The following is a 16,229-nucleotide window of genomic DNA, read 5'->3' on the forward strand; positions in this document are numbered from 1 at the left end:
AGCTATCCTCCATCATCGAGGCAGAAACACGCCGAGTGCAAAATCGAACAGGGCAGAAAGAGAAAGACAGAGAAAGGCAAATACACATAACGAAACAAGGAGGAAGTGAGACACAATGAATATCTGTCCAGTGAGCAAGGGGCAGGGGCAAAAAAAGTGAGGGACAACGAGCTCGCTGAGTGATAAACACCCTTTTCCACATGAAAATTCGTCTCTTTGCGCTGACCTGGATATCACAAGCAATATCTTGAAAATGAGGCTAGCTGATGCCTCGTGCTACTTTTGACCTCACTCCCAAAAAGCAGGACAGAAGACGATTCGAGGGCAATATGTTTGTACAAGGTAAAAATGAGGGGGCCCACCGTATACATACTAGAGCATGCGGTTCTATATGAAAACATATTAACACTAGACAGACTGAGTAGCTACTGAGCAGAAACGTTTGACCCAGACATATGTATAAACAATGGTGTTTTGCCGACTGTTTACGAGTGTGAAAAAATACAACTGCACAGGTGGTGAGCTGATTTTAGCGCACATATATCTTACACACAGGTATCGCACACTCGTGTATAACACCGATAGGAGCTTTTCTCTGTCGTCTCCCTGCACATAGTAGTAACACTAATACGAGATAATATATATAACATCATATGCGTAACTATACTATTGGAGATATTGACCACAAAGGCCGAAGGTTACGTCGTAACGTTGACAGTCGTCGTGAGCCCTGCGAATTATTCCGCTCTACTCGATTGTTACGTGGATAGCCATGAATCATCGAAGCAACTAACACAATACCCATATGTATATGTATAGACCTAGTTCGTTTCTATACACGAAGATATATACATTCATACATATTTCCGATAAGCTTTAGGTCGTTTGTCGCTTCTGCTCGGAACTACAGCGATACTTTTTGCCCTCGTTGTTATAATAAGCTTGTCTCTAGATGTTTGTGCCCACGTCCGCGTCAGTGTCAGCCCAGGTTGTCTTTGCTATGAGGGCTGTTCGTCGGGCAAGCGATGGTTTTGCTGAGTACGCGCAGGTGTCTGACTAATTAGTTGGCGGATCGTATTATACGTACAATCGTTTGGTCAAAGATCGAGGCCATATCCCCTGGCGACTGGGGGCCACGTAAATGATTCATTGTGATAGGTGGTTTCAGTGACCTTAGCGTACATGATTTCTCGTTGGCCAGATGGTTGCTGCAGTAATAAATTTGGCAACTGCAATAGTTCCCTTTTTGTTTGCGTAATCTATGACGTCCCATTAGCTGACGGTTACATGTCTCGCCTTTATAGTTGTATAAGTATAGAGGTAGGAAAGCAAAGAACTAAACAGTGAACGACGAATATTTTACCGCCGTGGAAACGCCCAATCTTATACCTCTGGCTTACTGGAGCTTTAGCACCGGTTTGGACAGGTCTATAAAGCGTCAAAGTATCTTTTTTTTCGGTAACTGGCCGCCTATCGGATAGTATTAGAGGTACAAAATAGGCGGAGTTAGCAAACGGACAGTAACGCGACGTCTGTTGTCTCTCAGAGGCTGAGGCATGCGCCTAGCAGTTCTCTTAGGCGTGAGGGACGACCGGATAGCCAGCCAGCCAGCCAGCCAGCCAGCCAGCCAACCGTACAACCATTTAATCCGTATGGTTTCCAAGTGAAACTTTGACCGTGAATTTGATGCTGGTTGGGATTAAGATGCGCTGTCGTAACCTTGTGCGCGAGCGGGTATACACGATCAAGAACAGAAGAAGATCAGCGCTAATCTTCAGGTTGTTGCTATGATTTTTTGAAACCGTTTCCATTGCTGCCGTTGCACTCGTAGCGCCATTTTTATCCCAGCCTCACAACCGAGTTCTTCATATGGCCACAATGAAAGCCGCATACGGCCCTGCGGGCTATATCAGCTGCATCTAGCGCTAGTGTACAATTACTGCTTTCTCCAAATTGCTAGGCTGTAGACAGTTAGAAAGTCAGGCAGATTTGCGGGCTTGGCTTATCGAGACAAGTTAAAAATGAAAGGTGGCCTGGTTGATACAGAGTTCCAAATACGACGTGCACGCTGGCGCACTGAGTGAGTGGCGACGACACTGATAATCGTTCTACTATAATTGGTAGTAACAATGTCAGCGTTTTGTATGCACTGAATCATCACCAGCGCCACCAGTAGTGACGTGAGCGATTTCGTAGTCGACGACAGACAACGGGGCATACCCGAACGTGTACACGAGCTAAAGGGCCTAATCAATAGCCCTAAAAAAGGCACCAACTGCATTCAGCCTCCGGCGCTCGTAAGTCATCAAGTCATAGACAAGTGGAAAACGATATGCCTCACACATAGACCCAAATGCTACTAATACTTAGACGTAATGGAGTGTAATTGGTAAATTTTTGTTTATTCAGGGTCGTTGATTGCGTTGGCACGCTTAGTAAGGTTGGACCAGATGAACAGTTCACCTGTAAACCTGCGGGTGTTTGAATAACAAGCTTTCCATAGAGTGAGCAGAAAAACGCACTGAACAATCTGGCAGTTGTTATGCCTAACCGATCATGCACCACATTTAGACAACGGCCAGCTAGAGAAAGAGCTAGACAACTGTGACACGTATCCTGCAGATTATGCAATTGCTTATTAAAATGAAGTTAGAATCTATCCAGTTTTTTGCCCCGAACTTTACGCAAGGTAACTGAGTGGAGCGAACGACCTCAAGACGACCTTATCCTTTCTCTCGTTTACAAATATACCCTATGTTTAAAAACAGAACCTTGAATATTGTCATTGTTCATCGAACCTGGTCGTCTTTGTCATCTTCTTTTGCTTAATTGTGCCTTTCTCGGCGAAAACTCGTCGTGCCTGAACTCCTGATAGGCGGCCGCTAGAAATTAGTTCGAGCTCTTGGCCATAAGGATAATCCGCGCATGAGCTTGACCGACATGGTTCGCCGGCCGGTAGTGAGCCGTCGGCGACTGCGATCGCGACGTCGACGTCGGTAACAAGCAATAGCACGACGTTAGCTGCCTGAGGCTAGTGTCGTATTGTTGGCGTCCGCATCTCATCAAGTTTGACACAAACGCGTCGTATCGTAAGAAATATGTTGTTTGCCGGTTTGGCCATTGCTGGGCCTTGATGCTGCTTTTTGGGTCTACTGCTGCTGACGCGGTTACGGGCCTCGCTGTTATCGCTGCTGTTGCTTCTAGTTTAAGCAGTGACAGAATTGACAGCGAATGCGCGCCTAGACGCAGTTACGAAGCGAAACTGTTGCCGCCTGCTCTCTTGCGGTTGACAATGCTATTGTTGTCGTCGTCGTCGTCGTCGCTGTTGACAGGCCGTTGGTTTTGTTATTGTTTTGTTGATTCCAACTGGCCCTACTACTGACTATAGCAAGACATGGTGAATAAGAGTCGGCGTCGGGTAGCAACAGCGCGCTAACAACAAAGACGACATCGACAGCTGTGACAATGAGACTGCGCCATGGGACACAAAGTAGCGACGACGACAATCACAACAACAACAACAACAACAACAACAGCATCTAGTAGCAGCCATGCAGGCTATATAACGGTAACAGTGGCCGTTGGTGCGATGCAGTTCACCCTGTTGCTGCTGTCCACGCTTTCCCGCCGACGACGCCGCTAATATTCGCGCCGTCATAGAGGAAATGACGAGGACGAAGAGACGCTCTTGCCTTGACGATTGTTGCTCATGGCCCGTTAAAATAGCAATCATACAGCCGCCATTGAGGAGAGCGATTCGCAGCTAGTATCTCGTAACTGTGACTTCAATAGGCACAGTGTTACTAACCCACATGTTTTCCCTCGTGCAGTCCCGCCTGACCCGTGACATACGGATGTGCAAATACTCTAATAATGATCCATTGCATGATGACGGCTTCTATTCGCGTTTGTCGTTGTTGCTACTAACAATAACAACAACAACAACAAGCAATGCTGATGGCCTCTTATCCAGTCAGCGACTAGATCGTTTGGGAGCAGTAAACATAACCGTGTCTGGCGGCCGCTGGCCGGGTGGTCAGGGCCGCTGGCGAGCAGTACTAGTTGTGGTAAGACAAATAGAAGAATATTCATCACTAGCTAGGAGGCACAATGCTCCGCACACTGGAAACGCGACATAACTGTCATACATTTGATGATGGATGTACATACGTGTATACAGGACTAATTCATCATGTATTCATTGCCGAGCTGTTGAACATTGCCTATTTCAGTACTAGATATTCATCAACAATCGAATATGGATACCTTTAACGTACTGTACCTATGCAGGCAGTACGGGCCTAGGCGTTTGAAACAAACAGCAAGATAGTGGACCTAAAATTTCAGGTCTTGTGAACGTTCGAGTACGTAGCTCCTCTATGCAATGCGATAGCGGGCAAATGCTATTACAGGTTGTCGCCGCTTGCCCTATAACGACAGGGCACCTGGACAGAACGGGAGACGAAGGTTGGGACGGCGCACTCACACTAAATTTCGTTTGAAAATCAGACATTTAACTTAAAAAGGTGAATGAGCTGCTTCTAATAATTGTATTTTATCCATCTATGTATCTAACAATTGGCGCTACTTTTGCCTCTCGATCTTTTTGCCTGTCTACTCGCGTTTTGTAAGTAAGCCTGCGGTTTTTCATCCTCGTCAACCCTCAATCACCACCATCATCCGTGAATTCTTACTGAGATTATAGTTGACTGCTGGTATGGTATCGTTCCCGATTCCCTTCCATCATTCTAATTAGTAATATGACAATCGGCAGAGTATAGCTATATTGAAGATCGGTGGCGAATATGACTGAAGCAGCGATGAGAAGATCATGTTGACGATTTTAACGAAAAGAGAGAGAAATTACCTGAAGTGCTTGAGTGAACAAAAGTCATCACCCTATTTTGATTGTGCCTGATGGCGGACGTCGTCAAGCCAATTTTGTCGTTTCTCTCAGCGTCTGCCGGTTTTGGTTTTCTTCTAGTCATTATATTATTGCTATTTTTCTTTTCATTGTAAGCTGTTTTCCGCTCTCTCGTTTCTATTGTTCTTGTGTTATCGGTTAAGTTCGCTACTGTTTGATCTTGGTGATATTGTTGCTATCTACCTTCCTTATTGGTACTTGTGTTATTATTTTGGTTCGGCCTTGCCGGCTAACGGCTCGATGTCGTAAGGATTTTGTCCTGTTTTTTGGCCCTTATTAGATATTAGGATCTGTCTGGCCACTCAGCTAACAATGTCAGAGTTGAGTGCTGAGGTCAAGCGGGATCAGGAACGGCGTCTTGTATTTTCTGATGCGTCAATTGTCGCAATGCGACACAGCCACCGATGGTTTCGGCGTTGATGTTGGCGCCGCCGTCATTGTGGTTAGCATTTTGATGATAACTATCCTTTCAGGCTCTATTCGAGCGGTATAAGGCCATCATGTAGTAACGCGATATGTACATATCGCGTTACTATATGACATTTATGAGCTATGCTTGCTGATTGATATTGTTTTTAGCTTGATATTATTGTTGATGGCCATATGTAAAGATGTTACGTTTATTAGCTTTGCCATCTACGTTTCTCGTGCCTCCCTTCGATGGTGACGTGTGGTAGTGTGTTTGGCCACCGGTCAAAGATAATCCTCCTTCGAATCTCTCCGAAGCGATGCTTCACGGCATTATTACTCAAAACATTTTGGTTCGACCTATCGGAGCAGATGAAACAGAAGCAGGAAGTTAGCACTGGCAGGACTCTCAGGAAAAAAGTTTGATGCGAAGGTTTCATAAGGAACAAAACTATACGATAGCTTTAGAGATCAGTCCCTTCCTTTATGTACGGCTTCTGCCAAATAGTACGCAACTTTTTTTTCGATAGTTTGCTTAGCACCTTGTGCCACATAATCGTACCTCTTGGCCAATCAGCGTAATCAGACGAGGCGTTTTAAACGAAATATGCCCAAACTCGGATCTCTCCTCCTCCTTCTCCTCCCTGCTCCTCACTCCTTATCATCGACATCCTCTGTTTATCGCAATACTAACGTATAGAACTATTATTGCTATCAAATTCGTCGCCCCGTTATTTGTTCTAATTTTCGCTGCTGTTGTTAATGCACACACACACACACACGCATAGGTGTGTGTCTATAATCTCTTCATCAGCGACGCTGATATGTCGACACGAGCGACAAGTTAACAGTCTGGTTGTCCTGGCCAACAAGGCACTTTCTAGTTTTTTTCTCATTCGCCGACCCCATTCGTATCGAACGTTCGGTTGCTTTGACGCCATTGCCTTTGCTCTTTCGCCTACTGCTGCTGCCGTTGTTGTTTATGTCGGTGTTGTTATTAATATCATTGCCATTACGTGTCTAAAGCGAGTACTGGCCTGCTGTTATTATTGTCATAAGTTCTTATGCGATCGTAGCACAGCTACCGATCACTCGGCGGGGCCGTAGCTGTGCTTGCCGTATGCGGCAGTAGTCTACAAGTGGACCATTTCTTCATTGCTGCTGCAGGCTGCTACTGCCACGACCTCTGTTGCTTCTGTCAGTATTGTTGTTTTGCCGGCTACCGAGTTGCTGTGAGGTGCGGCTGTGTTCTCTATATCTTCGTCTCTCATTATGTTTTCTCTCGCATTCGTTCGTCTCGTCGTCTCGACTTGTCTCGCTATCGCTAAACTCTCTCCCTCTCTTTCTCGATTTGTTGATCCCTGTACCATTCGTGGCCGATGCTATATCGTGTCTGTTAGTTCTGATGCGCTGGTGATAGCCGACGTCGCCCTTCCATAGCTATAGCTATCATTACTTAGCCGCTGCCTGCATTTCATCATAGCATTCAATAGTGTGGCGATGCTTCCAGATGATGGTAAGACACTCGGCCCAGACTCTCTGGTTCATCGTTGCTTACGGCCTCCTTAGCCTCTACTGTTCTCTATCACTTTCTTCTCGTGTGTCGTTCTCTGCGCCGCCATACACGTCTCCCCCTCTCCCGATGTTCTTTGCTTGGGTTGACGACTCCTTCGTTCGCCTGTCTGTCTGTCTACCCGCGCGTCCGCACGTCCGTCCAGCTATCTGTATGTTCGTTTGCCTCCTGCTGACGCGGGGTTGTTTGGTTCTGAGCTTGCTAGCTAGCGTCCTCTTGCTTCTCCTCACTGTGAGCAGCTTCGCTCCCGCCCGCCCGCCCGCCTGGCTAGCCAGCTATCTAACCGGTCGTCCCTTCAGCTCTCTAGCTTGCGTGCTTGTTTACTCTCGCGTGTTTATCCTTCTCCCTCCACAAACAACGACGCCCAACCGGCGACCGACCGACAGCGGCTGTACTGGCCGACGACGACGACGACGACGCTAGAGAAAGCGACAGTAGCATCTACCCAAATGGTTTGTCTCCCTGTCTCTCGGTGTTTTCCACTCACTGTCCCGACGGACGAAACGAAACAAGTTAAGGAACCTAGGAGACCAGCAGCAGTAGCAAGCGACAAACGACCTATGCTTTGGGGCTCTATCCGGCCTCCCACAGTTGTTGCCAGCTCTGATCCCCCTTTTTCTCCTTTACTCTCTTTGTTTAGCTGGCGAGTAGCATCAACATGAACGGCAATAACAACAACAACAGTCGCGACAGCAGCGGCATCCCACCATTTCGTAGTCTAACGCCCAACGTTGTTCACCCAGCGAACAACTACTAGCCAGCACCGATGCTGATAGTAACGCTGCCCCCGGCAGCGACGACGACGACGACGACGACGACTACAACAACAACAACAACAACAAACTGCCACGTCTAAGAGTTCGCTGCTGGTAATGTTGATGTTGCGATGATGCCGGCTGAGCCTCTGTCGCCACAAACGCCGCTACCTACAATTCTTACTGATGGAATCTCCTTTCACTGGAGGTCGGACTTTCTACTGCTACTAGCGGGTCCATTCGGACCTGGCAACGGATAGCAGCAGCAGCAGCAGCAGCAGTTATCGATGGACAGATGAACAAACGATGAACAGATATAACAGAAACAACAAAGCGAAACAGTGACGACGACAATAACAACAACGACGACAATGCAATCTATGAATGTTAGCTTACTCTTACTATGCCTAGGGGGCAGGCAGGGGATGGGGCGCGGGAATGGCTGTCTGCTGTTGTCCGTTCAGAGCTTCTGCCGCCCAGCTCATAACCGACGTGGCTACTCTATATGGGGAAAACAAATCTGTGACAAAATTTCTTTGAGACAACGAGTGGGCGCAGAGTTTGAGCGGATGTGCCGAATATGTGAAACGGGAATGTAGGGTCTGACGGTCTTTAGGGAAAGCCAGTAATGGGAATAGGGAATCGGCTGCAACGGAGAACAGATTCTTTATATCTTTCTTGCTTGTTTCGTCTGTCTTGCTTGTTGCTAAGGGCGACAATACAGTTCATTTTGAATTTTTTTAAGGCTATGAAATGAAAAATGGCACAAAGAGCCCTAACAAAATAGAGAGAAAGCTTGCTTTTGGCATGTTGTCGTTTGTCTCTAGAATTATAAACGCATACATGCATAGCATATTGGAATAGAACAGCCTAAAATAGAGAAATTACAACAAGCGTTTGAAACATGGCGCCACTAGGAGGGAGATGAGGAACATTGACTACGTACACAACTAACTGGGCAGTTATTTTGTTCCAATTTTAGTTTCTTTTCTATACGGCGCAATAGCGGACTTTTGGATGCACCTCACGAAATTCAGCAAAACCCTCAAAAATGTACTTTACAGCATAACTATGCACCGACCCCGAGCCGGCTTCATTTAGCTTCTACACAACAATGCCACGGTTTCGTTCGCATAGACAAAATAAAGATGAAGTAATCTAGTTCAATGTTTGAAGTTAGTTTGTATCGAACTATTATGTCAGTGACTTAAGCTATCGATATACAAGAAAAGAAAAAGCTGAATCGTTAGGTGGGAGCTTAATAAAGAAAAAGCCGTGTCGATAGATGTATGCTTTATCGCACTGAAAGGTATTTTCTCTTCGTTTTTGATGCATAGATAATTTCTCTAACGGTTATTACGTTAAAGCGGGTTAGTTTCCGTTTCAATTTCCTAGTTCAGATTTAAATGACCCATGAATTGTTTCGCGTCGAGCCAAGCTCTTCTATATAAAACTTGAGAATTTTTGCTTCCTACGCTTTTCAAAAGCCAAACGCAGTCATCTTAGTTCCTTCGTATAATTTCCGTCATGTGTTGTTTTTGTTGTTGTTGTTGTTGTTTGTTAGTCGCTCACTATCTCTCCGAGAAGTGGGAGGCACTGGCTGACCGGCTGGCTGGCTGGCTGGCTGGCAACAGCAGCAGCATCAGGAGGAGTACTGCAACGACGGCGGTTGTGACGAGATGTGATGCTGTTGTGCTCTATGCTATCGTCGCTGGCGTCATCGTGGTTGTTGTTGTGATCAACGTTAGATGCACTGATGGTAGTGTGGGTTGCAGTAGGAATAGTTGGTGCTGGAATCAGCAGCAGCAGCAGCAGCAGCAACAATGGATGCCGATAGCTACTTGGGCCCTGCTCTTGTTGTCGTCATTGTTCAGTCGTTCTCATATACTATGCCGATCGGTCTAGCTCTCCTATCCGTTCTTGCTTCTACATATATGTTTATATTGTGTGTTTACTCACGGGGCCCTTCCGCTTGCTTTCTGCCTATTTTGCCGCTGGTCGCTTCGGTCCCAAACGGTGCTAGCTAATCTGACCGAGAGAGACACGATGCTTGGTCTGAGATCAGAGGCGATGACTATACCGATAGCGGCAGCGACAACGGCCGATCTCAATCTAACGAGGGGGAAAAAGGCGAAATCGAACGCAACGCAGGGATAGATCGAGTTGTTATGGACGCAGCTGCAGGCAATCGCTTCCACCCGCTGGGCGCTGGCTACTGCTCTGACGGCCGTCTGGCCCCGTCCACGTATACGGCTCGACACGAGAAGAAAAACAGAAACTCAACGAAAAAAGACCGTCTGGGTTTGAGAAAGAATCAGGGACACGTATGCATATAAAAGCACACCTAAACCGACGAACGATTATAAGGCTGCAGGACGATTACACATGTCAAAGCCCGTCCTTACGATTATAACTACTATTGAAGATACCTGCTTTTGTCGCATAATTGCCTCCTCGCTCCCATTTTACTTACCTGCAGTCCATCGTGCCTGCTTTCCTTTAGTGTTTTTTCGTCTATCATAGATGTACATAGATAGGATTCGTCAATAACAGGATCAGTAGCGATTGCTGCGTTGTTGCTATACCTAGACCACTACGAAACTTTCAGCTTATGCACAGTGGTACTTTCCAACACAGAAGTTACATGTTAGGTGTGTCAATGTTACGATGTGTGCAGACGCGTCTAGTGCATCGATGGGTTTGTCTATTCGACCCTTCAGGCTTCCTGTATCGTCATCATTTGCGTCTGCTCGACATGTTCTCTACACTGCTCATACTTCTTGTGTACCTGTGGTTCTTCGACGTCGGTTATCTATCCCTGCACGGTTATGGGACGGAGACACGATGAATGATTACCGCATCTTACTCCGCTCTGTTCCCGAACGCCCACATTCCTACCGATCAGCCCCATTCGGTCATTTCTACCATCTTCGTTTTTCTCTTCCAGTAGCGTTTACCCCAGTGGTACCTTTGTATCCCAAGGGTCTCTACACTACCATCGCTTTCGTCGCTACGTACACACGTCGACAGTCTTTTTTACACCCACTCACACAGAGTGACGCTCACATACATTTTCTCTTTATTTTAGACACGCATATCGGCAGCAAGAGACACCCACAGAACCATATCTGCGCCACATATAAGCGAAACACACAGTATTCTCTCGTCGCTACCGTCGTTGCTTGTGTTACACACTCAACCCTTCGGGAAGGGCAATGGCCAGTTCAATGTTGTAGGCGGCAAGATCGAGGTCAAACACGCGGCAAGGTTGCAAAAGTCGGCTAAGAACGACACGCAGCTGCAGCCGCTGTTGCGGGGCATCACAGCAGCCGTCACTGAGGTGGGCGCCAGCTGTGGCTGTGCGCTTCCATTGATCCGACAGCCGCGGCGATCGTAACCGTAGCAGCTGCAGTAGCGAATAGAAAGAAACGTGTGGCTTGGCTTACGTCTCAGCGACGTGGCGTGCCGCACGACAGAGGGCGTCATCGTCGGCGTAGGTATGAGAAAGGTCGAATGGCGGCCGTGGTCCGATGAGACTAGTGATTAGGAGAAGCAGAATAGATGGTAGTTTTGATTTGCGAGAAGCAAGGGGCTGACGGTGCGTGCTTCGTGCCAGTAACCTTCGAATTGATAGAATGAAGCTGCACAGGTTTATCGCTAATTGGTTTCCTTTCCTCCGCCTGACGCTGATCTAGCTTCTGTTAAAACACCGCGCTACCAGCAGCTAAAAAAATAATAGGTAATTAAATTTTTCCTTCCTCGACTAGAAAGGAGGTTCATTGGATAGGTGCTTGCTTCTTCATTCTTGTATCCTTTGGAAGTTGCAAGTGACACAAAACGAATTAACGTCTCTACCAATGGCTACTGCCCTCTAACTTAACCAGTTATTGAGAAACAGTAATCAAATGGGGAGAAATGACACGATTCAGAAGTTCCGCTGTACTCGCATCAGGTAGGCTGACCTTTTAGAGAATGCTATATGCGAGAAATATAGCAAGGTACTGAAGATCGTCAATCCACCATTATCTTTTTCAGCTGAATTTTACCCTATTAATCCATTGTCCTCTAAGGTCTTCACGGTAACAAACTTCGTTAAGGTTCGCTTCATCTGAGCGTTGAAGTCAAACCGCATGATGTTTATTTATTTTTCCCCAATGCTTCTTGCGTACCCGTTTTTTTCGACTGGTTTACCTCGCTAGCTCGATGCACGAACGATAGCAGAGTCACTGAAGCGTTCGTCAACCTACTTGGTACAACTCGGATATATGTTTGTGTATTAGTTAGTCGTCGCTTGCTGGCAGATAGCGACTAAGCATGGTCATGTTGTCGTAGAGTATTTCGCAGCGCTAACCAACGAAGTGCTGATAAAAAAATAATCCCTCCGTATCGGCAGCCATTGATGTTGATGACCTAGAGCCAATCCTATTTATACCATGTATCCTTCTACTTGATTCACGTTTACTGAATCAATTTATCCAAATTTACAGATAAGCCTAGCCTAGGACAGAAACTCATCTATAGTTGAGCTCGTAGATACCCTTCGAGCCAGATATTATTACATTAACAACAACAACAACAACCAATTAACTGTCACAGTTCAAGCGTCGCTCGTTACCTATCAATCATCATCACCATGTCCTGTTTCTACAATTTAACCTATGAAGTTCTATAGCTGTGCGAGCTAGTCCGGTAATTATACAACTATTTTACTACTAGTACTTTTACTATCGGCGATGCGAATATGGGCGACTTGTTTGGGCGGGAGGCAACCGGGTCCGTGCGGGAGCTATGGAGTTGTCAATGTGGCTAGTGTCGTTAATGATGATCATGGGAATCTCGTGATGGAGCATATGTTTACACGTGGTTACTCATTATTTGGATACATATAAAGCTCGCAGTGTTGTTTTTCCTGCTTCTGTTAACTTTGTCGCCGTTGTTATTGCTGTTATTGTGTGTTTTAGGAGGATGAGCGCATGATGGAGCATGAGGGTGGAGCCTTGGAAACGGAGCCGGGCCACGCGATCAATCTGACTACCTCAACCTCGTCGAGTATCGCACCCTCCTCGCCCGCTTCACCGCCCTGCTCGCAAACCAACTCCTTCATGGGAGGCGAGCGCGCACCGTCCCCCAACACCACGGACCTCTCCGGAAAGCACGTTAGTAGCGAATTATTGATGACCCCGTTCGGTTTGATTCTGCAGTTTAATATGTGTACTAGGTAATATATAGATAGAGAACACCGACTTTTAGCTTTCATAACTGGAACAAAAGTCGGTCTCGTGCAGATAGTACGCAGCTACCTCTTTTTCAAGCCGGTTTATTACTTCTCGCCTTTCATAGTAGGCTACGATCTAGCTGTGTATAAGGTATTGATGTCTAGGTAAAAAGGAGTACCGAGTTGACGTGATTGCCACGTTGTTTATTTATTTATTTATTATATATATCTAATTCTTGCGCGAAACTACAGCGCTACTCTAACGAAGCAGGACGTTAAGAACATGTCTACGTAAGGTCGTCGTTTGGACAAGGGTAGTTGAGCCAGCAACGAGCCAAGCCACCTTAAGCAATGCGCCCATATGATGGCTACGGAATCGTGACTCCCTCTCCTAAAGGGAAAACGAAAAATGTCTTCTGTCTATCTGACATTAACAGGAAACCACTTTTAGTCTGAAGTGCTCTTTCGGCAAACTTTCCCATTCAATATCTTTCTCATTAGAGATAAGGCGTCCGATTCAACAGTTGCAATTTGACTCATTGGTACCTGTAGACATCTTCGTAGATGTTATCTTTTGGCTAAGCAGGTAGCTGTATATCAAGATTTTGCTTATAGGCTGCTATAATTTCGAACGCAGGCTATTTGTATGCTTTTCTGAAACACTTACTTAAAGCCTAATGTAAAACTTCAAGGAAAAGACTGTCAGGTCTCATGTCATAGTGCAATTAACGGTTCTAACAGAACAACAAGAACCACATCATATGCCAACGGCGTTTTCTCTAGTTCTGCCCAGTTGGGTCAGCAATTGTTACCGCTTTCGTAACGCTGACATTGCTGGACTTCTGCTACTCCTGCTGGCACCTGGCCTGTAAACAAACTTCAGGTATCACAAATAAGGGTAACAACCGACTAAGTGTCAGGCCTGTAACAGCGGCTAGTTGAAATGATTGTCCTTTGGCGAATAAACAGGCCCTGTCATATTGATCTGGGATATAATAGTTCAGCTGGCTACGACTATCGGCGTCAGGTGAAAGGCGAGACAGCTTGTAACGATCGGTATTAATCTTATGCAAGCGACGTCAAAATGATGCTGCAATGCAGATTATCACATATTGCCTTATAGGTAAAGTCCCATTGAAGAACTTATGTTAACAACTCAATATAGGCCAGAGCTGTCGAGGTTATTTGGAGAATATATTGTCAAGAAGACCTCGCTGTAGCCTGGGAACCTCATTAATCTGTTACGAGCCCTTTACCGTTGACAGCAAATTCGACTACGTCGACAGTGTCAATTTGGTATACAGTCAGGCTAAGTCCCCTGAGCGTAGCCCAAAATATGTGTGATCGCATAACTTTTACCGAAGAATATGTTGACGCGTAACAACCCCATACCCTGTGATGATGCGGAAGATAATACTGCTGAATTATGTATATTATGGAGAACTCGATCGAATCGACAACGCTTGTAGCCGGTCTTAAACCACGAGGACTTCTACGCAAACACTTGACAATAACACAGCCCTTTATACACTTATTATATATAGTATAGTACCCTACTGTTGGCCATATATCGTTGTCTCGACGCCTAGTACAGACTCTGCCACAGAGAAGTTGTTTCTGTCAAAAACGCGGACTCAGACAGTCAGCCGGACTCCGCTTTACTTCATCTGATGTTGTTGCTGGCCGCGTCCAACCCCCGTGTCAATTCGTCTATAGAAAAACGAAGCGGTTGTCACACCTGTTATAGCGCTTCTTATATAACTATCTGCATGCGTGTTAGAAGAATGCTGATTGACCGTAGATCAACAACAATAGCGTCGACCCAGAATATAACGTAGTGCAGAGTGACGTTGAATGAACGTGAGTATGCCTGGCGGACAGACTGGCTAGCCCGCTGTTCGTAACTGTGCTGTCATTGATGGCTAGAACGACGCTAGCGGCCAAGGTGGCCACGTAACGTTCACGATCCGTACCTACCTGCGAGTGCAGATCGAGTAATATTTGCCACATCAGATTGGTGCCCCTCCATTCCCCTTCAAGGTTCAACACCCTCGTCGTCTGTTCGTTTTGTTATTACTGCTAGAGAACCGTTTGGACTCAACGACGATAGCATCAAATACGAGGATGCTGACGATCGACGCATTGTGCAGGTGAGCTGCACGCACAGCTGGTATATACGTATAGGTAATATGATGGGACAGGGAATATTAGTGGCTGATTGTAGCAATAGTGACGATAGTTGCCCGCACTTTGAGCTCTTGTTTGTCCGCTGGTTGCTTGCCAACGCGATGTGATGTTCTGTTGTTGGTTTAACCCAGAACCCGCGTCCCGCACGACCACAACGAAGCGTGTTGTAGTTAGGCTAAACTTAGCACACAGCAGGACAAAGGCCGGGGACTGCGACAAGGCCTGGTCCAGCCCAACTGGACCCGAACACGCCGACGCAAAATGGCAAGATAAACAATAGGCCAAACAAAACAGTAGCAGCAACCAATAAAAATAACAGCTGCGGCGATACATTTACATTTGCGGTTCCCTACTGGTGAATTCCCTGCGTGGCGTTTGGCGTTGCCATGCACTTTATCCGTTTTCGCTGTGCCTGAGTCCGTGTGTGCCCTCTATACTGATTTTTCAACTCGCACGTATACATCAAAAGTAAAACGTTAAATAGTGCTATATCGATCGCATATGGCACAGCGAAGATCAGATGATGCCAGCGGAACGTACTTATGACACGAGCGATTGCTCTGATCGCGTAAATGCAGCTGTTGTTAACTGTGACTGCAGTGGTCAGATTCGCCGTCGGCTCTGGCCTTCATCTCGTAGCTGAGGTCCGTGGTCGTCTTCGGGCGATGATGACGTTTGCACAACGTCCGTGGCCAGCGCAATGGCGGCGGCGGCGGCGGCGGCGTTACTGGTCTATCCAAACAGATGGCCGCGCTTTGTCTACCTATTGACGGATGCCTGAATTAATGTCACTGCCGAGTTCGACGACAGTGGGCAAGTGACGAATGGAGCTAGCAACGATCCATGGACAAAATGTATCATATTATAGAGCAGCAGCGTAGAAGGCCAACGCCACTGCTCGCCATATTATTTGTTTTAACCCGACTGTCGCCAAATCTATAGCGGCGTTCAGCTGTGCTTGCGACTTCCACCGAATCGTGTTACACTAAGTCCAATTCGGGCTACCAGGGAGGGTCGGTAGATTTACCAGTAGCGGCAGCAGCAGCAGCAAAAGTACCGGCTGCGGCAATACGAGATAGGGCATTCAACATAACATAACATAACGGGTGCGCCTTTCCAAGCCCAAATACACACGAATGCATACATTTATAGACGACAATAACGTTA

General features: G+C 46.5%; 1 protein-coding gene across 11 annotated transcripts in view; it reads left to right on the forward strand.

The window, feature by feature from the left end:
* The window catches only part of FoxP (forkhead box transcription factor P), a 317,599-nt gene that overhangs the window by 267,786 nt on the left and 33,584 nt on the right, over window positions 1-16,229 (forward strand). For 10 of the 11 annotated variants that reach the window (XM_086986479.1, XM_086986478.1, XM_086986477.1 and 7 more), the window contains one exon: window positions 12,622-12,816. In XM_086986479.1, coding sequence (XP_086842605.1) covers window positions 12,634-12,816 — 183 coding nt within the window. In that variant the 5' untranslated portion in view covers window positions 12,622-12,633. Of the gene's footprint in view, window positions 1-3; window positions 343-12,621; window positions 12,817-16,229 lie in introns of those variants that run through there. The other variant, XM_086986480.1, reaches the window with a different exon arrangement.

The sequence above is a fragment of the Varroa destructor genome, unplaced genomic scaffold (genome assembly GCF_002443255.2).
Source record: "Varroa destructor unplaced genomic scaffold, Vdes_3.0 BEIS01000004.1, whole genome shotgun sequence".
Taxonomy (NCBI): Eukaryota; Metazoa; Arthropoda; class Arachnida; order Mesostigmata; family Varroidae; genus Varroa; species Varroa destructor.